Source organism: Aedes albopictus, chromosome 2, assembly GCF_035046485.1.
Source record: "Aedes albopictus strain Foshan chromosome 2, AalbF5, whole genome shotgun sequence".
NCBI lineage: Eukaryota > Metazoa > Arthropoda > Insecta > Diptera > Culicidae > Aedes > Aedes albopictus.
Window position 1 is genome coordinate 176726789 of NC_085137.1, and position 27311 is coordinate 176754099.

General features: G+C 41.0%; 1 protein-coding gene across 1 annotated transcript; it reads right to left on the reverse strand.

The window, feature by feature from the left end:
- Nucleotides 1–396: 396 nt before the first annotated feature.
- Nucleotides 397–3234, reverse strand: LOC115258581 (protein transport protein Sec61 subunit alpha). Its single transcript, XM_029858817.2, has 2 exons — nt 3053–3234; nt 397–2254 (listed from the first exon to the last, which is right to left on the reverse strand). The coding sequence occupies exons 1-2, from the start codon at nt 3057–3059 to the stop codon at nt 831–833; spliced, it is 1431 nt and encodes a 476-aa protein (XP_029714677.1). The 5' UTR covers nt 3060–3234; the 3' UTR covers nt 397–830.
- Nucleotides 3235–27311: the final 24077 nt, after the last annotated feature.

Here is a 27311-nt window from a genome sequence, read left to right on the forward strand (position 1 = left end):
AATTCATCGTTGAATCGGTGTACGATGGGAATCATCAGACTACGTCTGATCTTTCTATGTGCCTTTCTTCAACGCCCTCAGAAAGTTTGCTCTACAATCACTTATCCATCATGTTTTCAGTTATTCATGGTAGATTAACCAATGTCTGGAACTGAATCTGTTAGTAAAGTGAATTATTTTAGTAAATCGGTACTCATAGCCAGGTATTTTCATACATCGATGAAGGCCTGAACTGCCCCCATTCGCACAACAGTTCCATGTGAATAGGAAACCCAGCAAACATGGGACTGTTATGCGAACAGGGGCAGTGAATATAAGGGCACTGCACAGTAGGAAAAAACTTAAACTTAATACGAACGGATATTCGGAACTCTAGAGAGACAGAATGAAACGCCATTGTTGTATTCAATATTCTACACATTTTTATTGACATCCTTTCGCGCTACTATAGCGTGTTTGCATTCTTTATCTGCGTATTTTTCTTTGTTTCTACTCGATAAGGAATGAAATAAAATTATAACATAAATGATAATTTCAGTTTTTAGTTTGAAGTCTTCTCACAATCTTTCCTAAACTAAACGTGCAAAAACTCGCCCATTGTCTGTCTTAAGGTTTCAAATTGTAATTTGATCTTGTCTAAGCATTCTTAAAATCAGTTACAATTTACTTTTTTCTGATCTTCCCTTGCGTTTTTTTTTGTTCGGAAGGATAGCTTCGCGTTCCGTAAATTGTAGTGATTTCACCTGACCACATTGCGTCTCGCTCTCTCACGTCACAGAGAATGTGCTTAACTTAAAGCATGAAGAAAACACGTTTTTAACACAAATAAATTAGAACAGCAAAGTACCCATTCCTCCCATTTCGCTCTGCTCTTTGACAAAGATCTCGAAGTACTGGTAGATGATGGTGACTGCCAGCAGGATACCGGTTCCGGAACCGATCGCTCCCATGAAGTCGGCTATCACCGATAGGGCGCCAATGCAGAGACCACCGAAGGCAGCCGCCGTTGGGATGTATCGGTTCAGCTCGTGGATCATGGAGTTTTCTCGATGTCCACGCATAATCATCTGCTGTTCACGCAGCTGCTTGGCGACATCCTTGGCCGAGCTGCCAGACACGTCGATCCAGGTCTTGGAGAAGAAGGCGCAGGAGCCCAACATGAAGACGATGTACAGGACGGCGTGGATGGGATCAGCAACGATGTGTCCCAGCGATTCCGGTGGAGACAGGTAATAGCATAGACCGCCAATTGGGTACGAGCGAGCTGGGCCACCACCGCCAACATCGGCCCACACTCCTAGAAGGTTGATCAGGAAGTTTCCGTGGAACTTAACGGCCAACATTTGCGAGATGACGTACAGGTTAGAAACGAGAGCGGATTGCAGAATGATCGGGATGTTTGAGGTATAGAAGAGCTTGATTGGGTAGCTGCTGTACTGGCCGCGGTAGCGGGCAGATTTGATCGGAAGATCGACGCGGAATCCTTGGAAGTATATTACCACTGCAAAAACGAGAACCGTAGCCAGGAGGTTCATCAGGTTGGGCAGGTTTTGGCGATAGAATGCTTCACGGAGACCACGGACCTTATCCTGACGAGTGGCCAGCAGATGGAAAAGGGCAATGACGGCTCCCTCGAATTCAGTTCCTCGGCCGGTATTCACGGTAGCTGGAGAGAATGCCTTCCACACAATAGTTTCGCAGATGTTGGTGGCAATGAAAAGCGAAATTCCAGATCCCAGACCGTATCCTTTCTGCAGCAGTTCATCCAAAAGCAGCACAATCAAACCAGCCACGAATAGTTGGATGATGATCAACAGGCAAACACCGGCTCCGATCTCCGATGGGTCACCGTACATTCCGGTCATTACGTAGACGATGGCCTGTCCGATTGTGATGACCATACCGAACAGTTTCTGCGCTCCGTTGAACAGGGCTCGGTCCTTCGGAGTGTCACCGACTTCGATAATCTTTGCACCGGCCAGCAGTTGCATGATCAATCCGGACGTGACGATCGGCGAGATACCCAGTTCCATCAGCGTTCCTCGATTCGAAGCCAGAATGACACGGATCCAGTAGAAGGGATCGGCCGAGTCGGAACTCATAATACCGAACAGCGGGATCTGGCAGCACACCAGGAAAATAAACAGTGTGATGGCCGTCCATAGTACCTTCTCGCGGAACTGGATCTTCCGTTCGGGTTTCGCAATCTCCGGCAGAATACTGCAGAAAGGTTTGATAACCTCTAGAAATTTAACTGGAAGGAGAAGAGACGAGAGGAAAAAAATGAACGTTAGATGACTTCAAATGGTGAAAATTTGACTGAAAAATTTTGGAAAGTTTTGTAAAGTAACTTAGTTCGCTTCTTTCAAGGTCGAGATAAGGCGAAACTCCACATTCAATGAAATATGTGGTGAATGCTTAAAAAAATGCTGTAAATATATTTTTAGGAGACGCCATTATTCAATTGAAATTCAAAAATGATTTATAAAATACAGAAGATTCGAAGCAATTCATGTGCAAATCGGCAAGCCTGATATTTGTATATTTGTCACGGCTAATTGATTTGCATTTTGTTCAGCAAAGTTGATGATATGCCAGAATGACTAAAATGTATTAAAGTCAAATATCTTTTTGATGAAATATATGTAATTTTGGTTACTACACATTCAATTTCCCGGCAAAGTCGATTTTATCTCACAGTAATTAATGGTATTTCGTGGCAGACCTTAAGTTGTGGCCATAGGCTAACCTTGATTAATGTTATTTTTTTTTAAATTATTTATTATTCACTTCACAATATCTAGTAAACCAAATTTAGAAAATTGCCATTCTTGAAATATATGCCAACAATTCCATCTTTTCCTACGCGCATCACTCGAACATGGTACGCGAGACGAAATCGTGGAAAGGGAAAGTTCCAACGCGGAGCTTTTTCTCTGTCTACGTGGATATAGATAGATGTATGGATGTAGGTAGCTGGGCTACCGCTACACAAGCCGAAATTAATTTTAACTGAAAATATCTCGAAAACCATCCATTGCTTGATACTTACTTCCCATTTTGATCGCTTATCCACTAGTTTGTCACTATTTTAATCACTAGGTCAGGTTCGTATAGGTGTCTTTATCCCTCGATGAAAAAATGATGTAGGAAATTTCTACGGACTCGCCTCCATCCACACGGGGCAGAAAAACGGTCCTCACTCGTTGAAAACACGTACACGACAACGCTAGCAAGCAGACGGTACCGGACGAGAGCGAGGCTCAACGGGTAGGCATATGTGACGTCCATAAACCATGGTACAATGGGAAATGTGAATCCAGATTTTCAAATTACACAAAGATTGAGTTTAAATAAGGGCGAAAGTAACATGAGAGAGTTCTCTTCATCGACTCTCTCTTCTGCAAATTAAAGTGACAAGATGCAAATTCAATCGAACTTTTTTACATTTAGACGCTAGATTGCATCGCAACCTAGCGATTTATGACCAAAAAGTTCAACCGTATTTGCATCTTGTCACTTTAATTTGAAGAAGAGAGAGTCGATGAAGAGAACTCGCTCATGTTACTTTCGCCCTTATTTAAACTCAATCTAGAAGTAATTGATAGACAAGGGTTAATAGGTAATAAAAAGTCATAAATTTCATAAACTCAAATTTAGAGCTCATTACGGATTTTTCGGACGCACCATACGCAAACTGTCAATAAGAGGGAGAGCTGTCACCGCCAGGTAGCTACGCGTAGTGTGACGTGAAAGCGAAACCATATCCACTTGACAGCTGCCAGTGACGGCCGTCCGTGACGTGTCATGTGTTGTTTACGAATTTGTCGGTACAGAAGCAGTGCAGGGTCGTTCAGTATCACCTCAGTATCGATAATGAAAGATTAAATCTTTTTTGTTACACAAATTTTGTGTGTAGGCGCACTGTTTAGGAAACGAAGCTTGAATGGTATATTTTAAAACCTTTTTATAATTGTTTATTGAATTTTATGATGTTATGTAAAGAATAAATAATGTCTTCATTGGGGTTTTTTTGTGATGTAAAATTGCTTTTTTATTGTCCAATCGAAATTGCACATTTTGTTGTTTTTCCGTTGGACTTTTGTTTTCTTTACAATCGAAAAAAGTCCCTGTCCAGCTTTTTAAAAATGTTCTCTGATTATCAAGTCCACCCCCATATTTTGATTGGCATCCTGAAAGAAGTAACTGGTCAAAATTTCAGTCAAATCCATTGAAATTAAGAGGTGCATCAAATCAATTTTGTGTTTTTCGATTATTTTCGAACTTCAAAATATCAAAACTACACTAAAAATTGTCAAAACTTAACTCTTTCGGCAGAAATTGAAAGATATACTTGTTTGCTACAAGTTCTCGTAACAACGTATTCCAATAGAATTAAAGGAAATACATGTAATTATCACATTTGTAATCAGAAAAACCTTAAAAAGTTAATTTTTTGATAGATTTTGTTCTGGAACACCCTAATATACGTGATCAGTTGGATATTTTAAAACGGCATCGTATTCCCTAATGTTTTGTGATTATTTGCTTCTTTGACATCGATGCTGTAGGAATTGAGCAAAAATTATTAATTCGTGAATGCCAATTTCGTCTCAAAAACTAACTTTTTGGGGGCAATCACGCTGTGGCGTGAAATTGTACCGAACGTAGTAGCTTTGCCTCCTTGTAGTTTGCCTTGGCTACCCCTATCACGGGTGTCAACAAAAACGCGTGTTGGCAGGTGTTGGCCACCAATATCAGTGCTGACACGATTGAACTTTCTGCGCGCCAAAGCATGATTGTCCCCGAAAAGCTAGTTTTTAGGACACATTTGGCTTTCACGAATTTTAATATTTTTTGCTCAACTCAGAAAGGATTTATGTCAAAGAAGCAAATAACCACAAAACATTAGAGAACATGATGCCGTTTTGAAAAATCTAACATATTGCGTATATTTGGGTGTTCCAGAACAAAATCTATAAAAAAATAACTTTTTAAGGTTTTTCTGATAACAAATGCTTCATTCAATTTCATTGGCATGCGTTGTTCGGAGAACTTGTAGCAAACAAGTATATCTTTCAATTTCTGCCGAAAGAATTAAGTTTTGACTAGTTATGATTTTTCGAAGTTCAAAAATAGTCGAAAAACACAACATTGATTTGATGCACCTCTTAAGGTGAAACATCAAGAAGTCCCATTGCAATTTTGCATACAAACTTTAGGGGCACAAATCTGACGAACGAAGCATCGAACCAAGCCGCACTTGTTTATCCTAGCTTTTCTCACTTGCAAAAGGAGGCTGCTTTTCTAAATCGAGCGCATTTGTTTACGAATTTTCAAGATCGGTGCTCTTGAAAACGCGAGTAGGGCACCAAGTCGGCCATTGTGGCAGCCATATTTGTACTCTCTGATGTTTCGCCTTAATTTCAATGGATTTGGCTGAAATTTCGACCAGGTACTTCATTTAGGATGCCAATCAAAATATGGGGGTGGACTTGAGAATCAGAGAACATTTTTGAAATGCTGGACTGGCCTAGTATGTATGCTGGTGGAATTCTCGAGACCTTGTCGGGAGTAATTCCAGGAAGAATTTTCAGATGAATTCGAAGTGAATTTCGTAGATGAACTCCCGGCGGAATTTCGGGAGGTATCACTGAAAGTATGCATGTATTAATTTCCGAAACAATCCCGGGAATTCTTGTAGCTATTTGTATGGAAATCCCTGGAGTAATATGGAGAGAACACCCTTGATGGGGAAATCTTGAAGTAATTTCTGTCCTAGTAGGAATTTGTGGAAAAGTCCCAGAGCAAATTCTAGGAGGGATCTAGTGATATAATTTCTAACCGTATTTTCTGTGGGTAAGCTCTGTTCTTAATATTTTGTATGATTTTGTCAGACTTTGCATCTTTCACTAGGCCTAGGCTATCAGTAGAAGACTCTATTTTCACCGCAGCACCACATGGTAGCAGAATTTCTCACTAATGATCACATGAACGGGCAACGCTTAGCCAAACGAGCATCGTCGCAGAAAACACATTTTCGTTGCATTCAAACTCAAATGTCGGCGAAATAAATTAATTGTACAGAAGCACCATCTCGTACGATACTTTCGAATCAAAGATTACATATTCAAATAGAAAAATTACATTTATTTGAACAGATATTTTCTAGCAGTTGTGCGAAGACAACTCTATCGTTCAATTATAATGCATTATTTCTTCATAAAGAAACTCTTGAAAATCACTTTTTATCTCAGAAAACAAATAGAATCATGCAACCAAAATCAATTTCGTGTCGGAATATATGTATTGGACGGTACTTACATATTATAATATTGACAATGATTTTTAAACCGCATTTCTTAATAGTATACTTTTATGAAATGCGGTTTAAAAATCTTAGTCAAGCCGAAATACCCCAAGAAAAGTTGAAAAAAGTAAAAAAAAAAAAACTGGCAAAACCCGCAAAAAGCTTTGCCATTTTTGCCGATATGCCAGCTTTTTGTGGAATATTCCGTCTTTTTTAGGTTGTGGAAACTTGTGTCGTCTTCCTGTGAAACAAAGGAAAAGTAGAATTGACACATTCGGTCTATCCCATGTACACTTATGACTCATATGTAGGTACCTTATCTGAAAGGTTTCAACATATACATATCCCACCATCAGTCGCTTGCGTGTACTGAGTACACGCGTCTCAGAAAAATGCAAAAAAATAATCGAAATTCGCACCAAATTGAACCGGGTGTTAGTCCTATTCCAAGATCCACTCTTCTTCTTGTTAGTAAGGCAGAAAAAAAATGAAAAAATGCACGGAAAGTACTCGAAAATACGTAATTCTAACCTCACATTTTAAATGTGTACTCAGTACACCGGAGCGACCGCTGGTGTAACTTTTTTGTGAACCAGACCGTTACACGAGCGGTCGCGTCGTGTACTCAGTACACGGCAAACGTTTTCAATTATGGTTTATATGCTTTACTAGATACAATGTTGGTGTCTTCGGCAAAAATGTCCAACTGGATAATGCGCGTCTGATAGTGGACATGTGGAACCGGTCAACACGATCTGGTCCTGTCCCGGGTGTCGGAATGGCCCTCGCGGGAACCTGTTTCGTGGACATTTCAGTTATGGCACCAAAACTAGGCCTGCGATGGCTCTATCTCCATGATTTTTTATGTACATCATCTTAGTAATCATGAAAATGATCAGTGACCTCCCTGGCCAACCCGTGGCCAACGGAATGTGCCCTGGAGAAACCTGTTTCGAGGACATTTTGACCATGACACCAAAACTAGGCATGCGACGGTTCTATCTTCATGATTTTCCATATCCATTATTTTAGTAACCATGAAAATGACCAGTGACCTCCCTGGTCGACCCGTGGCCACCGGAATGTGCCCTGGAGGAACCTGTTTCGAGGACATTTTGACCATGACACCAAAACTAGGCATGCGACGGCTCTATCTTCATGATTTTTCATATCCATCATCTTAGTAACCATGAAAATGACCAGTGACCTCCCTGGCTAACCCGTGGCCACCGGAATGTGCCCTGGAGGAACCTGTTACGAGGACATTTTGACCATGACACCAAAACTAGGCATGCGACGGCTCTATCTTCATGATTTTCCAAATCAATTATTTTAGTAACCATGAAAATGACCAGTGACCTCCCAGGCCAACCCGTGGCCACCGGAATGTGCCCTGGAGGAACCTGTTTCGAGGACATTTTGACCATGACACCAAAACTAGGCATGCGACGGCTCTATCTTCATGATTTTCCATATCCATTATTTTAGTAACCATGAAAATGACCAGTGACCTCCCTGGCCGACCCGTGGCCACCGGAATGTGCCCTGGCGGAACCTGTTTCGAGGACATTTTGACCATGACACCAAAACTAGGCATGCGACGGCTCTATCTTCATGATTTTTCATATCCATCATCTTAGTAACCATGAAAATGACCAGTGACCTCCCTGGCTAACCCGTGGCCACCGGAATGTGCCCTGGAGGAACCTGTTACGTGGACATTTTGACCATGACACAAAAACTAGGCTTGCGACGGCTCTATCTTCATGATTTTCCAAATCAATTATTTTAGTAACCATGAAAATGATCAGTGACCCCCTTGGCCAACCCGTGGCCAACGGAATGTGCCCTGGAGGAACCTGTTTCGAGGACATTTTGACCATGACACCAAAACAAGGCATGCGACGGCTCTATCTTCATGATTTTCCATATCCATCATCTTAGTAACCATGAAAATGACCAGTGACCTCCCTGGCCAACCCGTGGCCACCGGAATGTGCCCTGGAGGAACCTTTTTCGAGGACATTTTGACCATGACACCAAAACAAGGCATGCGTCGGCTCTATCTTCATGATTTTTCATATCCATCATCTTAGTAACCATGAAAATGACCAGTGACCTCCCTGGCCAACCCGTGGCCAACGGAATGTGCCCTGGAGGAACCTGTTTCGAGGACATTTTGACCATGACACAAAAAACAAGGCATGCGACGGCTCTATCTTCATGATTTTTCATATCCATCATCTAAGTAACCATGAAAATGACCAGTGACCTCCCGGCCATCCCGTGGCTACTGGACTTTGCCTTGAAGGAACCTGTTTTGAGAACAATTTCGACCAAGGCGCCGAAACTAGGCATGCGACGGCTCTGATATTATCTAAAATTATTTTCCTGAAAATTACACAAAGAGTGAAAAATCCATAAGAAATTTTAAAATCGAAATCATCTAAAAAAATCGCTGCAGTATATGCTCATAGGAAAACTCTGCTTTATTTCTATAAGACGCGTATTTTACGCCGAACTCCCCCAAAGCGTAACGAATTCCCATAATCAACCAGCTGTAATATTAGGTACAGAGAGGAGGCGTTTTGTAGAATTGTTGTCACTGTTTCTGTATCTCTAGCCATACCGTTGCGTTTTAGGTTTCTAAAATAGTATTAAGGATTGCATAATGATTGGAAGCAAGTAAAGCTAAGGACTGTATCGTTAATTATGAGTTCACCTGAAAATTGCTGTATTTAAAAACGTTTTATTTATTTTGTAAATTAAATTCAACCACATTGTTTATTGACCATCAGAAAAGCCCATGACATTATTGTATATTTAATTTTTCATGGATCATGCCAACTCTCGCACTTTCTTCATGATGTTCTTCATAAGGTTTTGGACAACCGTTCCGACGATGGTTTTGCTTGGATTAACTCAGTTTTTCTTGAATTTTATGACGTCCTCTGCTCCTCTATCCTTTTTCCGTAGTTTCCCTTTCATCAAAGTTAACTATTTCTCAACGAGCCTTATTTGCGGACAATTTTGAGGATTCATTGACTTTTCCACAAATTGGACATTGTTTTCTTCATACCAGTCCAAGGTGTCACGCGCATAGTAGCATGATGTCAAATCTGGCCAAAATAATGTAGGATCTTCGTGCTTTCAGATGAGTGGCAGAAAAAGTTTCTGGAAACATTTCTTCCGGAATATTTTGACGTTCATACTTGGGACGGTGAAGAAAGGTGACGATTTCATACCACTTTAACAATTGTTTTGTCAAACCAACACATTTTCCCATTTTTTTCGCAAAAAATCGCTTTCTCCTAATTTGGAACATCCGTGCCACGCTTCACTGTGAAAAACTGTGCCCCTGGAAGTGCCTTGTAGTCCAATTTGACATACGTTTCATCATCCATGATTATGCACATGTAATTTTTGCTCAAAACATCGTCGTACAGTTTACAAGCCTGAGTTTTCACATAATCCGCCAGAATTTGACTGCGTTTTGGACATTTCTGTTTTGGGTAGGTCTTCAGTGAATTATGCTCCTTGGCGCGCTGAACCATACCAACAGTCGTTCCACACTTTTTTGCGCAATCTCTGATGGATACCTCCTATTTTCCTTTAACGATTTTGCAAATTTTGCTGTCCAAATTTGACTTGGACGCACCTGTTTTTGGCCGCGTCCGGGTGAGTCGTTCAATGTGTTATGCATACCGAATCGTTTGATAGGGTTTTGGACAACAAAAACCCTAACACATTCAACTTTTGCTCATTTTCTTAGCGATAATCATTTTTCATTGCAGTACCTGGTCACAATCGATTTTCGCTTCTCTTCCGTAAACCCTCGCATTGTTCCGCTAGAGGAAAAACTTTAACTTTGAATGAAGGTTATGGTTTGTTTACAACGTTAGCAACACGTAGACACATAGCAGTTGTCAAAATAAGACATAGTCTTTTTAATACAGAGCCTCAAAGGTGTACTCATAATTAACGATACAGTCCTTAGGTCAAAACTAATTGTACTACTCTCTATCTAATCAAAATGAATTTCTGTTTGAAATGTTTATTGTACAGAAGGGGTTATTCATTTATTCGGGATTTCCATAACACTCTTAAAAAAACAAACGTTATGAACTTCCATTAACGACCACCTTTTTATCACACACAATCGCGTTCTTCTTTTTTTTTCTTCTTGGCATAACGCTTTCACTGGGACCAAGCATGCTTCTCAGCTTAGAGCTCTACGAGTACTTCCACAGCTGGGGATTTTTTTTATTATTACAAGTACAAATTGGTACGAAGGTTCTCAGAATTTGATGAAATTTTTTTCATAGGTAGGATTCATATATATATATATGAACAAAAACTATATTGAAAAAAAAAATCTGAGTTGCCTAATTTTCCGGAAAACTCCAGTGGAAAACAAACATTTTCCACAGACACCGAGCCATTTTTTTATTACCGTACGGGATTGGGCCGAAGGGTCCCAGATTTTCATGAAACTTTTTCCACAGGCAGGGCTCATGGATATTTTTCCGTAAAACTCAGGTGGAAATTCTTTTTTTCCCCTGACACTACTTACTTTGAAAAATCATTACCGTCGTGTATGGCTTCTTTATACACTTTTTCATGACTTTTATGGCATTATAATTCCCAGAGTAGTAAATGGATTTCCAAAATTTTTACACATAATTATCTAAATCCATCTATTAACAAAAAACTTGTTCATACACCAATCGGACACATCTCATATAGAATCAGATGGGGGCTACTTTGGACATTTTTAACTATAACAAAACTGCATTTAAAATTTCAGGATTATTTAGAAAACTGCTTTGTACCAATACTGTAGTATACTATATCATACATGATTTCAATAAATATATGTGTTTTTAGATGGTTCTGTGCTACCTTTGGTATTATGAGCAGCGTCATATTGTTATTTAGACAGCCTTAAAAAAAGGATCATCAATCATTTATTTAGGTCCTGACAAGCAATAAATGGTTTGTTTGAAAAATAATTTCAACCAAATGAAGGGGAAAACATTGTTTCATAATGGTCCGAAAAATATCAAAGAGATTTGAACCAAATTTTAAATTTAAAAAATCCATTTTCAAAAGTGTCCAAAGTAGTCCCGCATTTCAAAAGTAACCCCGCATGACGGTACTCAAGAACGAAGCATCATAGAAACAATTTTTTTTAGAAAATGAAAGCAAATTTTCTCAGAAATCAAAAAAAAAAAATTTCCACAGTTGAGAAAATTCGTAAAGAAAAGCCGAAAAAACAATGCCCGTAATTTTGTGAAAAACTTTTTCCATTTCATTTTTTTTTTAATACCTGAGAAAATTTGCTTTCATTTTTAGTAATAAAACTTTGTTTCTACGATGCTTTGTTCTTGAGTTTTAATTTTTCAAAGAACAGGCTTATATGATACATTTGGACATTTTTCATTGGACATTGGGGAAAACAAAGAATTTCCACCTGAGTTTTCCGGGAAATAGGCGACCTTGATTTTTTCTATATTTTTTTTGTTCGTATATTCATGAGCCCAGCCTGTGGAAAAAAATTCATGAAAATCTAAGACCCTTCGGCCCAATTTGTACGATAAAAAAATGCCCACCACCTACTTTGAAAAATCATTACTCAAGAACGAAGCATCGTAGACACTTTTTTGTGAAATCAATTTGAGTGTGCAAATTAATAATAGAGATGGTCGAAAATCAACCAACATCAGGAAGGACAATTTCCACAAAATTGGTCAAACTCAGGATCGGAGAAAACCCACATCCTGTAAATTTCACAGAATATATCTTATGCAATTCCCTTTCAAAAATATTTTAATAAGAATTTTTCCGGACTTCCTAAATAGTTTTTCCGACATTTCCAACCGATTTTCCTCAACAGTGGAAAATTTTGTGGAAAACAATTTTCATTTTCTTGTTTTTTTGAATTGCTGGGAAAATTTGCTTATGATTTCACAAAAAAATGTGTCTACGATGCTTCAGTCTTGAGTTATGATTTTTCAAAGTAGGCGGTGTCTGTGGAAGATGTTTGTTTTCCACTGGATTTTTCCGGAATATTAGGCGACCCTGATTTTTTTCAATTTAGTTTTTGTTCATATATATGGTCGGCGTTAAGTCAGAGAGGACCATGTGTCTTTTACTTAATTTCTAGAAAAACGACTTTAAAGTTTGAAACTGTATAAGTTTTGAGTTTTTCAACAAATGTTCCTGATTTTTTGCCATAAATCTTAATAACTATTCATCACAGCATTGCTCTGTATTGATCGCGAAAAAACGTAAAATAAAGCTTGAAACCGAGAAATTGCTAAGTAATTGATTGTACTTAGTCCACTCTGACTGAACGGTTTTTGGAAAATCTTCAACCAACTACAGTTCACACTCAAGTTTTTACATATTTGATGAATCAATAATGCACAAGTAGGACAACAGTTAACAGGAGTAGTGTATAATGTGAGCAGAAAGTTTGAAATTTGATATGTCTGTTATTACACTGTTGATTACCATTTTCAATTTTTATGTTCAGTCAGAGTGGACCAAGTACAGCAGTTCAATATCACATGAAGGGTAGTCAATTAATGAGCTATTTAAGAATTCTTAACTTGAACATTTAATAGATAACAATTTTTGAATGTATTTTCATAATTCGGTACGTTTTTGAAATATTGTAGTTACACAGTTCATAATAATTTATTCAGAGGACTGGCATTTTTGAAAAATTCGTTCAGACAGAGTGAACCAAGTACACAATTCTTAAATAATCGGTAAAATCAATTTCTTCATGCAACGGGTATTGGGGCAATTCAATATGATGCCCAACAGCTACTAAACAAACATATTTTGATTTGAAAAGGATTACGAAGAATAAGGTATTTTCTACTATTTTTATTAGAGACACATGGTCCACTCTGTCTGCACACGAAATGCGACAATATGCTTCAACACGATGATCTGTGAAATACGATATTGACCATAATAAAAATGGAATTTCACGTGCTTTCTTGATCAATAACCATCAGAAAATGCGTTAGGGAGTCATACGATTCAGAAACGTATCACATTTTGATGATAGACTATTTTATTTATTGGATTTTAACCAATACACATTTTTTCAACACTCTTGACATCTAGCATATGGTCCACTCTGACTGCACACTATTATAGATTTTTGCAGTTCAATCAAAAGAAAATTGTGCTATAACTCTCGTTAACTGTAACATTAAGAAAATTGAGTGAATGTTCCAAGAAGCTTAAGAAATTCTTAATCAAATGCCCTAAAAATCTAATTTTCGTCAGTTTTGTTACTTGGTCCCCTCTGACTTAACGCCGACCATATACATATATGAAATGAACAATACCTGTGAAAAAAAATCAATGAATTCCGAGAACCTTCGTACCAATTTGTACGATAATAAAAACATCCCCTACTGTCAAACTGATGTTGTTTCTTGAGTTCTTTCCTTGTCAAATATTTGACCCTGTGTACTTCAGGCCTTAGTTACCCATTAAGGTTGAAGGATTCGTCATCAACATAATCGTCATCATTGAAAATACGAAAGCAGTTTTCTCGTTCAAAACTTGAATGATTGCTTTGAAAAAGTATTCTCTGTACTTTATTATGCACCAGCAACACAATGAATACATTTTCACTGGAGAAATTTCAGTTTTGATCGAGAAAGCTGCTTTCAAATCTTCAATGATGCCGATTATGTCAGAGACGAATCCTTCAACCTTAAAAAGGGTTCACAACGGTAAAATAAAAACAAACAAATAATAACAAAAAATAAAAACAAAAAAAGGATGCCATTTGATAGAAAATTCAATAGTCTTTCGAATAAAGAGCTTGAGCTTGAGCTTGATTGACCGCCCGTGGATGCTACTCCAGTATCGCCAGACCAGCTACACTCACACAAGGACCAATGAGATAACTGCCGGGGACTAGCAGGCATCTTCAGTGTGTGAGCGTTGGTGATCTTCTATTTTTAGGCGACAATGGCGCCTGCCACGTCAGGTTGCAGGTCAATGTGGGGAAGGGGTAAGGAAGTGATGATTGCAATCGTTTGTATCCACATCTGGCCGAATATACCTCTGCGCCAGCACAAACTCATGCGGATGTTGGAGTGTTGGTGGGAATTGGTTGGCAGATGGTTCACACATTGGTGTGTGGATACCAGGGGAAGGTGATAGAATTGTGTGTTTTTATTATTTTGAAGATGTGCGGCACAGTTCGCTTGATTGCATAACTTGTAGGCGATTTCTAATAGGATTGTGACACTGTGCTGTGAAAGTTTCGGGAAGGAAGGGAAACGGCTTTTTCAACCCGTTTCTGTTCTAGCGACGGCTATGAACATGTTTATATACATGAGTTGTATATGTAGAGAGTAGAGAGAAAGTATATAGAAAGATACAAAGTAGGAGGAAAGGGACGGGCCAGGGATTGAACCCAGGACCTTCTGCATATAAATCAGAAGCGGTAGCCACTAGACCACCAAGCCCGTCTCAATAGTCTTTCGAATAAAGATAAAAAAAACTGCGATAAGTTTGACCATTTTAAAATTATAGCCAGTTCAGGCAATAAGAGTCAAAAACATGGGGAGTTCAATAACTACGTAACGGCTGAGATTTGATCATATACGTAGAACAATTTTTTTTTCACCATTTATGGTCCTCTATCACCCTTTAAAATGTTTGCACTCATGAACCTAACACCCTGTATACATACATTTTTTATGATCTATTTTAAAATTAATATTTTCTTGGAATACATAAGCATAACGACAATACTTTCTTAGGGTGTGAACCATTTCGCTTGTTCGTTTAACTTTTAGTTAAAATTTGACACTTGGATAGTTATTTGCCATCGAAAAGTTAAAAAATAATAACGACGGTGGCCCATTTGAAATTTGACAGAGGAGTAGTTATTTGGAACAAAATACAGTACGCAGCCAAATCATTGCGAACAAAAAGTAACTATCCAACTGTCAAGACTAACCCTGCTCGCGAGTAGGGTTATTTTCAAAATAACTATCGAAGTGTCAAATTTTAACTAAAAGTTAAACGAACAAGCGAAATGGTTCACACCCTTAATTCACTATAAGTGAGATTAACGTCTACTACACCCACATGATCTCAGGTCAACATTTGGAGTTATTGTAAATGATTTTTGTTGACAAAGCATTACTTTATTTCCATGTTTTACCACCACCCACCACTCACATACACTGCAAAATATTTAAACCCAGCGAATAAGTTTTAACCCTTATGTGGCCGACAGGGTACCCGGGTACCCAGCGCCCATTTAAAAAGCACGGTGTAGAAAAAAGCAAAAAGTATGTCGGACACATAACGGTTAAAAGCTCAAATTTGGCCAAACAGCTTTAAGTTTTTACTCAGCATTGGGTTGTTTTCTCCCTCGCCCCACACGAATGTTGTCAAAAACGAAGAGAGAAGCATTGCGTCAAAACCCGAGTAGGTGGAAAAATCTGATGAATAGCATATTCAGCTATGATTGATTGAATTACTGAAGAGCAAAAACTGATATTGGTTTGATTGATATAAGAGGTAAAAGAACAGAAATAATAGCAAAATCTAATATGGTGAACTACTCAATAATAGCTCGTTAAGATATTACAAGATCAAAATAATAGCAGACAAGATTTGTCACTTTTTTTTAGAAAAAAAAATAAATAAAACAAGTGTCAGCATGCAGCATCGAACCTACGACCTTAGGATTCACAGGCGGCGATGTTTACCATTCAACTGTGGCTCGCTGTTGTAAATAACATGGGCATAAGAGCATTCGGTTCTTCGTTTCCACAGCTCAGAAAGGGGCACATGGCATTTCACTAACATTGAGCCATCTCTATGGTTGTATGTGTTCCATTTCGTGCAGAAGAGCTAAACTTGTTCTTATGTAGAAATTTTCAGCTATTTCGACAAGAGCAAAACTGATATCATATCACTTTGAGCTATTCGTGCGATATTCATTAGATTTTTGAATAACTCATCAAAATCACATCGAGCTATGACAGCAAAAAGTGTTCGATTTGAGATATGATTTAGATATTCTCGTCTACCCGGGAAGAACTTAAATTTGGGTTGATTTGCAGTTCCGTGTAGCGTGAGTGGACCTTGAGAGCACTTATGATTTTACATCAGTTTAATCTGTACTGAAAAATATCAATCGAAGTTTTAAAGATAAAGTTACACTCCCGTGCAAAAGTTTGGGGTCACCCCTTCAAAAACATGGAAATGTTTTACGGTCATATCTCAGTCATTTTTCATTTAATCTACTCGTTCTTAGACTCTATCGAAAGATGAAGAGTTAGATTTGATTCGTAGGTACTTTTCACAAATCATATATGAAATTTTTAGTACAAAAAGTTTACCTAAACTTACATGTTTTTCCTAAATCTGTACGAAAAATTGTTTTCCGTGTGATTCAAAATTGGGTCGTCCAAATTTTGAAATCTAAGTTGTATTAGAACCCTATTTCTATCCTCTTCGAGAGCCATTCATTAGATTTTAGCGAAAAAAAATCCCAACGTAATTTAAATTATCGAGTTAGGTTTGCATATCACCGTGCAAAAGTTTGGGGTCACCTTTCAAATGAAGTCTGAGTCGGATTTTTATTCAAATCGTAATTTTTTTGGTGCAACTCCACTTCCTTCTATGATAAATAAGTGGAAAGACACAGAAATTATAATGAAACTAGCTGTCCCGGCAAACTTTGTCTTGCCAATCTGTGGTGGTTTGACAACTGTTTGGTTCATTCCAGCACGGCACTCTAGATCGGTTTTATTGCGATCGTGTCGATTTTCTTCCCAGTTCATAAAACAATCAAGTTTTTATCAATTTTCTTACTTTTTAGATGATATTCACAACTTTTACTACTTATAAACACAGACACCATGAATACGAATCGAACCATGCAAGAGTCATGCTGATCGGTTCACCCGTTCGTGAGTTTTGTTGCCTCAAAGAAACTCCGAACTCATTTTTATATATAATGAAATGTTCATAAACTAAGTTCTAGACTAAGTTAAGGTAGAAAATAGTATATAAAATCCATACTAAATCAGCTAAGTTCGTTATAGAAAGTGCGAAAGAGGATAGAAGTGAGATGAAAATGACTAATTAGTGAATTCTACCCTATATAACTTTAAGTGTTAAAACCACAAATACAGGATTTCCCCAAAAACCACGCGGTGAATGTAAATTACATTCACGCTGTGGAAAGTTGCCTCCACAGCTCGCTCACGTCTTTGATATGCGTGTGCGACGCCAATATTATTCGGCAAACTTTCAGATAAAACTACAAGGTTAAATTCATTCATACCTTGTTTTTCGATAGCATGCTTCTGAACTGAGATAATAGCAAATGAATGCAAATCTTTACAAATGAATGGTCGCACTCTTGATTTCATATAAAATTTGTAAAAAGTACCTACGAATCAAATCTAACTTTTTATCTTTCGATAGAGCCTGAGAACGACTGGATTTAATGAAAGATGACTGAGATATGACCAAAAAACATTTTCATGTTTTTGAGGGGGTGACCCCAAACTTTTGTACGGGAGTGTAGTTGTAAAGGAAACAACAATATAAAACTTAGTTATGTTAGCGCAATCGTATAACTTCTTCTGCAAGTGTGTGACCAAAACTTAGTTTTTAAACGGTGTGCAAATCTTTCCTGTTTGTCCTATGAATTTTCAATGTCAATTAGCACCTGGCGGACGACAAACTTTCGAACAAGCTACTAATTACATGAACATCAAATAAGCCAACTTTTCAAACTAAATTTGAATTTGCAGATAGTTATTTCTTCATGGACACACTCTTAGAAGGTCAGGAAACCAAACCCCCGCCTGCGTGTGGTGTGGCTTCCATTGGCTCTCCATTTTCACGTCGTATTCGTTAGAAAACTATTTAGCGGGACACAGCTCAGCGCCAGGAATAAAAATTCGCCTTCCCTTGGGAAGATTCAGCCATTCATGGGCACGGTTGAAAAGCCAAGTAGCGCTGGACACAAAAAAAAAGAGACAGGAACTGGAGCGAAAGTCTTAAATAGAATTAGCATTTTCGTCGAGTTCCCACTCTCTGCACGGTGCAGTTGTGGCTACATGCCTGAAGAGCTTCTTCCGCTTTCGTTTTCCAAGAGGACCGACGAACCGTGAGCTTATATTCAGTGTGGCAGTTTAATGGTTTCTTGTTTTTAACTGCTCGGGTCTTTCGTTGAAAAAAAGGTCCATTGAATGGTGGACCAGCAGTTGTTTTTGTGGACTTTTTTTTTCATTTCTTTGCTGATGAGTTCCGATGGATGCTATGGCCGTTTCATTCAACTTGGAAAACTGAGCACCATGTCCAGTGGCATGCCTGCGTCTAATTGAGTTTACCGATTATGGGATTTACAAAGCTTGGTTTCCTTTTATGCTGGCCGTGTTGTGCCGTTGTTTGTTGGGCACAAACAACATAATTTGACATTTTTATGGAAATGATTAAAGATAATAAGTTATTCTACTTTAAGGCATGGTCTGAGCATGAGGATGGAAGCTGTTTGGTTTGGTAATCTTGGATAAGGCTACGATGCTTACATTTTAATCTCATCTATTGTATCCTTCTTGAAATCTTCGAAAAAGATAAAAGTTTCCGGTAACCTATAATATATGCGGTTCTTCACGAAGCTTCTTTTAATTTTATTTGTAAAATATGTGATGATTGACAAAATTACTGTAAAAATTATCCAAACACTGTGTTTATGTCAGCTCTCAAATTCCTTTTTCTTGAGTTCCGTTATCTCCTAACGCTTTTTGTGTAAACATGTAATTGTAACTGATTTACTTCTTTGAAACAGCGAAAATTAGCAGGTCTGCTATTTCCGTTTCCTTTTGAATCGATCTGTGCTCTATTGCGTTTTTCGCTTTCGCGCTTTATACTTTTCCGACATTATTAGTTGAGTTGTTGCTTCCTTGCGAAATTCTGATTGATATTGTCAATTTGTAAGTAACAATTACCACCACGTTCATAATTTGTCTCCCTGAATTGTTTCCGAACGCTCAAGTGTTCTGCTGAAAGGTCACCGATATGAGAAAAGTAATGGGAGAAAAGTTCGTCCAAGGAGCTGCGTATACGATATACACATATTTACACTTACAACGAACGTAGCTGCGGGAGAACGAAAATATATGAGTACCTACGCGGAGGCGAGAAAAGTTTTCTCGAGATCTAAGTGAAATTAATGTGCATTCTGAGATTTTCTGCTTGCTTGGTGGGAGATTGTTTGGAATCAATTATAGAATGGCTTCGCCGCCAAACAACGGGATTCAAGGGTAATACAAAGTTGAAATTGTTAATGTGGAAACTTAATTTTTCGCTTGAGCTTGAAAAGTTTGATTACTATTATTTGAAAAGTCCATAGTATAACCGTACTTTACTCTTATTGACGAAACGTTCCTATCGGGAGATAGTTGGCTTCTCAGCGCAGTATTTCATGCAATCTATGCCTGAGAAAGCCAATAAATTATTGTCCAGAAAATTTCGAAAAATCTGCTACTTCGTAGAAGTTTAAAAAAAAAACTCTTGGATTATATTTAGGAAAACATTTGCAGAAACTCTGGAATGTCGCCACACGCACGGCTAGCAATATTGGTTTTATTGCCTTCTTCGTCTGATTAGCGCTAGTCGCGCAGCGTGTATGTTGCTAACATGCATAAGGACTAAGCGTTTGTTCTTTGGCTTGGTCCGTTTTTGCGTACCCTGAGCAAAACTGTTGACATCTCCTTAACCGCTCCATAGGATGTGTGTTGTAGATGTGATGCTAAACGTTGTGAGTATCGTTGCTAAGAAACGCTACCATCCATCTCCCACATTTTACATTGCTGCCGTAAATAGTTAGATGGAGCCCTGATAGCTCTGGTTCAGCTACCTGTGGCGGACGTTAAAAAGTCCGTTAAAGTAGGGCGGATAAAGGTGGGCTGGTGCGTATGTCCTTTGACATTCCACGAGCCACCAGAGGTTTGCTTTAGGTGTCTGGAACCAGGACACAAGTCGTGGGACTGCAAAGGCCCCGACAGGCGCAAACTGTGTAGGCGATGCGGCGCTGAAGGTCATAAGGCCCAAAGCTGCACGAGTCCGCCCATCTGCATGATCTGTACCGGGAAAACCTCGAAAAACAGACATACGATGGGTGGTCCAGGGTGCCCGGCCTTTAAGAAAGCCGCAGTGAACAACAAATCACAGTGCAGGTAACGCAGCTGAACCTGAACCACTGTGATGCGGCTCAGCAACTGCTTTGTCAGGCGGTTTCTGAGTGGGAGACGGATATCGCCATCATTTCGGACCCATACCGAGTACCCGCCGGCAACGGCAACTGGGCCTCTTCTTCTGTAGCTGTTATGCGCCCCCGCGGTGGCCGATCGAGCGGTTCACGCAAATGCTGGACCGCTTAACGACCGTGCTAACAGGGCGAAGTCCGGTGGTAATAGCGGGTGACTTTAATGCCTGGGCTGTGGAATGGGGAAGCCGTTTCACGAACCAGCGGGGTCAGATCCTGCTAGAAACACTGGCCATCTTAGATGTCGACTTGGCTAACGTCGGTACCAAGAGTACCTATAGTCGAAATGGAGCGGAGTCAATTATTGACGTGACCTTTTGTAGTCCTGGCCTAACAAGTAGTCCGAACTGGAGAGTAGATGATGGCTACACTCACAGCGACCACCTGGCGGTTCGCTACAGTATCGACTACAACAACAGCAGACAGCGGATAGAAGAAGAGGCGGCTAGGCCAAGGCCAAGCCCTCGTAGGTGGAAGACATCATACTTCGACGAAGAGGTATTTAGGGAAGCGCTCCGCCGTGAGCGAAACTTACTCGGTTTAGACGGCGACGAGCTGGTAGCGGTGCTCTCACGTGCGTGTGATGCGACCATGCCTAGGCGAGTCCACCCTAGAAATGGGAGGCCACCGGCTTACTGGTGGACCGACGCGATTGCGGACCTGCGCCGTGCCTGCCTACGGGCTAGGCGGCGGATGCAGCGAGCACGATCAGAGGAAGAGCGAAACGAACGGCGGGTGGTGTTCGCCGCTGCAAAACCCGCGCTCAAGACCGAGATAAGAGCAAGCAAAAAGGCCTGCTTTGAGGGTCTCTGTCAGAGTGCCAATACGAACCCGTGGGGTGATGCCTACAGGATCGTTATGGCCAAGACGAGAGGTGTGATGGCTCCTACAGAGCAATCTCCAGAGATGTTAGAGGGGATCATTGGAGGACTTTTTCCGCGTCATGATCCTAGTCCTTGGCCTCCTTTCGTAGGACAGCCGGGGACTGGGGCTGGCGATGAGGAAAGGGTCACCGATGTGGAACTTGCGGGGATAGCTAAGTCCCTTAGCGTAGGTAAGGCCCCAGGTCCGGACGGAGTTCCGAACCTGGCCTTAAAAGTAGCTATTGCAGAAGCTCCCGAGATGTTCAGGTCTGCTATGCAGAAATGCCTGGACGAGGGAGTTTTCCCAGAAGCTTGGAAGAGGCAGAGCCTGGTACTATTGCCAAAGGCGGGGAAACCACCCGGAGACCCGTCGGCATATAGACCAATATGCTTGATTGACACGGCGGGGAAGGTGCTCGAAAAGATCATCCTCAATAGAATGTTGAAGTTCACTGAGGGCGTAAATGGTCTCTCGAGCAACCAGTATGGCTTCCGGAAGGGGAGGTCCACCGTAGACGCTATCTTGTCGGTTACAAAAACCGCCGAGAAAGCACTCGAGCCTAAGAGGAGGGGAATTCGCTTCTGCGGGGTAGTGACTCTGGATGTAAGGAATGCATTTAATAGCGCCAGTTGGGCTGCTATTGCCGATGCGCTCCTGCGTCTGGGGATACCGGAGTACTTGTACAAGATTCTCGGAAGCTACTTCCAGAATCGCGTACTAGTTTACGACACGGAGGTGGGTCGGAAGTGCTTTCACATAACCTCAGGAGTCCCGCAAGGTTCCATCCTGGGTCCGGTGTTATGGAATGTCATGTACGACGAGGTGTTGAGGTTAGAGTACCCAGTGGGAGTGGTGATTGTTGGATTTGCCGACGATATTACGCTCGAAGTCTACGGTGAAACGATCGAGGAGGTGAAGTTGACTACCGACCACTCGATCAAAGTTGTGGAGGCGTGGATGCGGTCCAGAAAACTGGAGCTGGCTCACCACAAGACAGAGGTGACGGTTGTGAACAACATGCAGTCGGCGCAGCAGACGGAGATCAGTGTAGGAGAGTGCACTATCCTGTCGAAGCGCTCTGTCAAGCACTTGGGCGTGATGATCGACGATAAGCTTACCTTCGGTAGCCACGTCGATTATGCCTGTAAAAGAGCCTCCACAGCTATTGCGGCACTGTCCCGGATGATGTCCAATAGTTCAGCGGTGTACGCCAGTAAGCGCAAGCTTCTGGCTAGTGTTGCTACGTCCATACTTAGGTATGGCGGCCCGGCGTGGGGTACCGCGCTAAGTACTGAATGCTACCGACGGAAGGTGGAAAGTACTTACAGGCTTATGTGTCTGAGGGTTGCAAGCGCGTACCGTGTCACACGACGCTCTCTGTGCCATTACTGGTATGGTGCCCATCAGCATTCTTATCAGTGAGGATATGGAGTGCTTCGAAATGCGCGGCACAAGAGGCATACGCAAGACTGTCAGGATGGCCTCTATGGTCAAATGGCAGCGCGCGTGGGACAGTTCCACCAAAGGAAGGTGGACCCATAGGTTGATACCGAGGGTAGATAGTTGGATTAATAGGCGCCATGGGGAAGTTTCATTCCACCTGACACAGGTCCTTACAGGTCATGGTTGCTTCCGACAGTATCTACACCGTTTCGGGCATGCGGATTCTCCCGAATGCCCAGTGTGCAATGGTTTAGAGGAAACGGCGGAACACGTGTTGTTCGTGTGCCCGCGTTTTCGCACAATGCGTGACCGCATGCTTGCCACATGCGGGGAGGACACAACTCCGGACAACTTGGTCCAGAGAATGTGTAGGGATGAGATTAGCTGGAATGCCGTTTCAACGGCTATCACCCATATCGTCTGAGAGCTACAAAGGAGGTGGCGCGTGGACTCGGAGAATGGCTAGTCCAGATGCAGTACAAGAGGTGGTCCAGGGGTTCGAAGTCGGCTTCGTAGGTCATACCGATGCCCTGCGGTCGAGATCGACCCTTACAGCGATTAAGTGGCCGCGGAGAGGAAGTCCCGGTAGCGGTGCTGTCGTGGCGTCAGTCTACTGGGTTGGATCTGAGCCCGCGGTTGGAAAGGGGTCCCCGGCAAGGGTCGGGGTAGGTGAGACCCTGCTGTCTGCAACCTACGGATGCATCTGATAAGGCCTGAAGGGTAGTGATACCCTTGCCTTCAGCAGGTCAGATTGGGTTGCATGTGGGCATCAGTTCTTGATGTCCGCTCAGCAGTAGGGCGCGGGCGGGGTTGACCCTGCCCGCCTTCCGAGGACCACTCGGGAAACTGGCTAAGCGCCAGCAGGCTACCGTGATGGACTCTCCAAAGCGAGTCATCGATGTTCGTTGCTGCTAGGCTACGGCAGCTAACCTTGAGGGTGCGATATGCACTAGCCCCTCTCTGAAGCAATACCTTCTTGGTGGTTCCGGAGAGACGTAGGGTTTGGCGACCATAGGAATGTGTTTTAGTGGGTCGAGGAGAGAGTAGTCCTGGCTTATACCGGCATTGTAGAAGACGGCCTCAACCCCACACTACCCTAACCTTCCTGTTAGGGTGTCTGATGAGCAGATTTATCCCCCTATGGTTTAGAAGGAAAAAAAAAAAAAAAAGATGGAGCCCTGGATATTTCATTAAAATTCAAAGCAGGAAATGCAAAAGGTCGTTTGCCCCACTTCAAAGTGCGTTTTGTCCCCAATAGCACCTAAAACATAGCACTTGAATTATTGTTTATTTTGCGCATTTAGTTCACCACTGGACTGCGCACTCAGTCTTCATAAGTGGGAAAACGTTAATAAAAAAGCATAAATTCATCAAATCAAATTGATGTCTTCGTCCGACTACTTCTTCGATTTATGCTGAATAAGTGATCTGAAGACACCGAGTTGATTTGATGTAATCGCGCACTTTTATTTACGTTTTCGCACACGTGAAAACTTGTGCGATAGTCCTGCCGTGAACTAAATAGGCTATTGTATTTGATTCGGTAAATTTAATATCACGCGAACCGAACGTTGAGGTCCCATATAGCCGAGGCGGTAAACGCACGGGTATTCAGCATGACCATGCTGAGGGTGACGGGTTCGATTCCCGGTCGGTCCAGGATCTTTTCGTAAAGGAAATTTCCTTGACTTTCTTGGGCATAGAATATCTTCGTGCCTGCCACACGATATACACATGCAAAATGGTCATTGGCAGAGGAAGCTCTCAGTTAAGAACTGTGGAAGTGCTCATAGAACACTAAGCTGAGAAGCAGGCTTTGTCCCAGTGAGGACGTTACGCCGAGAAGAGGAGAGGAGAGGAGCGAACCGAACGTTGGCTTCTCTTAAGGTGTCTTGTAGAACTGGGCGATCGTACCCTTTTTCTCTGCGTGCTGTATTTTCCTCCTGATCGCGTACGTGATGTATCCCTTATCGAATTGCATTGTCAGTCAGTATTCTCCATTCTGGAAATCGCTAAACCTAGAGATGAAGTTGCCGTGATGGAAGACTTCAATCTTTCAGAGATCACGTGGAAGAGTTCATGCAATGGATTTATCTTTCCTGATTTGGTTCGTTCAGTCATTCACTCCTCCGCATCTTGCCTTCTGGACAATTATAGTGCTGCAACTCAAATCAACCACGTTACAAATCAGAACAACCGTAGCTTAGACCACTGCTTCGTAAGTGCGCAGGACACCGCACCGCTCATATGCGAGAAGCACCTGCTCCTCTAGTAAAATTAACACTCCATCATCCCTCTTTTTTGCTAACAATCGACGATAAATTGCCTCTGGAATTTCTCATTTCATCGATTGCCGTTTCCTATGATTTCCGCAAGGCCGATCATCGCAGTATCACTGAACTGTTATCCAGCCTTGACTGGGAAGATATACTTGATACCGAGGACATTGAGGCTGCTGCCCAAACTTTGTCCAATGTGCTGGCATACTTTATTGATAGACACGCCCCTAAGAAGCTGCATCGTAATTCATCACGTCCTGCTTGGAAAACTAGGGAACTCCGTTTACTGAAATCTGAAAAGATAGCTGCGTTGAAGAAATTCACCAGACACCGCACACTGTTACTTCGGAGCCACTATGTGAGGATCAATTACGAATATAAGAGAGTTGCGAAGCGATGCTTTCGTCGTTATCAGCGTGGCATGCAAAGGAAGCTAAAATTTCATCCGAAACAGTTTTGGAAATTCGTGAACGAACAGCGCCACGAATGTGGTTTGCCATCGTCTATGGGGCTCAATGGAGTTGTTGCCTCCTCCCCGCAAGACACATGTAATCTCTTTGCTGATAAATTTGCTAGTATCTTCACTGATGAGGAATTGGATAACAACAACGTTGCACTCGCTGCTAGCACAGTTCCACACTCTGGGCAATCTCTGAGCAGCGTAGACATCGATGAGAACATGATCGAAAGGGCTTCCCTGAAGCTCAAGACGTCGCACAATCCGGGACCCGATGGAATTCCATCTGTATTTCTTAAGGCCCAAATCAACTGCTTATTGTCACCACCCGGGTAGAAGAAAATAACTAACGAAGATCAAATTTTGCCATTAAAAATGAATAGCTGAATGGCAAAATTTGTTATTGGTTTGTTGGGAATAAGAGCTAAAAGAACAAAAATAATAACTGACTTTGTACCGGAAAATAACTCAATAATAACTAATTTTGTCCTTATAAGAATAAACCAAGGACAAAATATTTCAAAATGGAGAATAACTGAATAAGTTATTATCGAGCTATTGAGAACAAAATAAGAACACAATAAGTTATTTCAAATAAGATCGTCATAATTGTTAATTTTGTTCTTATGATTGGAAAAAACTGTATTGTATGTTCTGAAATGTTTTGTCCTTGGTTTGATCTTATAATAACAAAATAAGTTATTATTTACTTTTTTTCTGGAACAAAGTGAGTTATTATTTTTTTTCTTTTAGCTGTTATTCCTAACAAACCAATAACAAAATTTGCTCTTCATCAATATTCTATCTAAAATAAAATAAATACTAAATAACTCATCAATAACAAAACAAGTTATGATTGCAAAATATGCAATAAGGATGTTATTTTACTAAGGATGCTCAGAATAACTTATTTTGCTATGATTGCACATTTTGTTATTATTCGGTTATTTATTGTTATTCAATAATAACTCAGAAATAACAAATTTTACAATGATAGTATTTTTTGTTCTAGCGAGTTATTTAGTGTTATCCATAAATAACATAAGAATGATAAAATGAGATATGATGGCGAAATTTGTTATTATTTTGTCCTTGGTTTGTTCTTCGCCTCTACCCGGGCATTGCTTCACGTATTTCGACTCTCGGTGACAACTGGCTTATTCCCGTCCTTCTGGAAGTTCGCACACATGTTCCCAGTCCACAAAAAGGGAAACAGGCGAGAAGTTGGTAACTATCGTGGTATCACTTCGCTCTGTGCCATCGCCAAGTTGTTCGAAATCGTCATCATGGACCCGTTGTTTACTCACTGCAAATCGTACATCAGCACCGACCAACATAGATTCATGCCGGGTCGTTCAACGGCAACTAATCTGCTATGCCTTACCTCCTATATCACCGACAGTATGTCGAAGCGCGTTCAAACCGATGCCATTTACATTGACTTGACTGCAACCTTTGATAAAGTGAACCATCGTATTGCTGTAGCTAAGCTCGATCGGCTGGGGATACACGGAACGCTCCTGCAATGGTTTCAGTCATACCTTACTGGTTGCCGCCTGTCCGTCGTTATAGGTGATTGTCAGTCCGTTTTGTTTGCCGCCACGTCCGGTATCC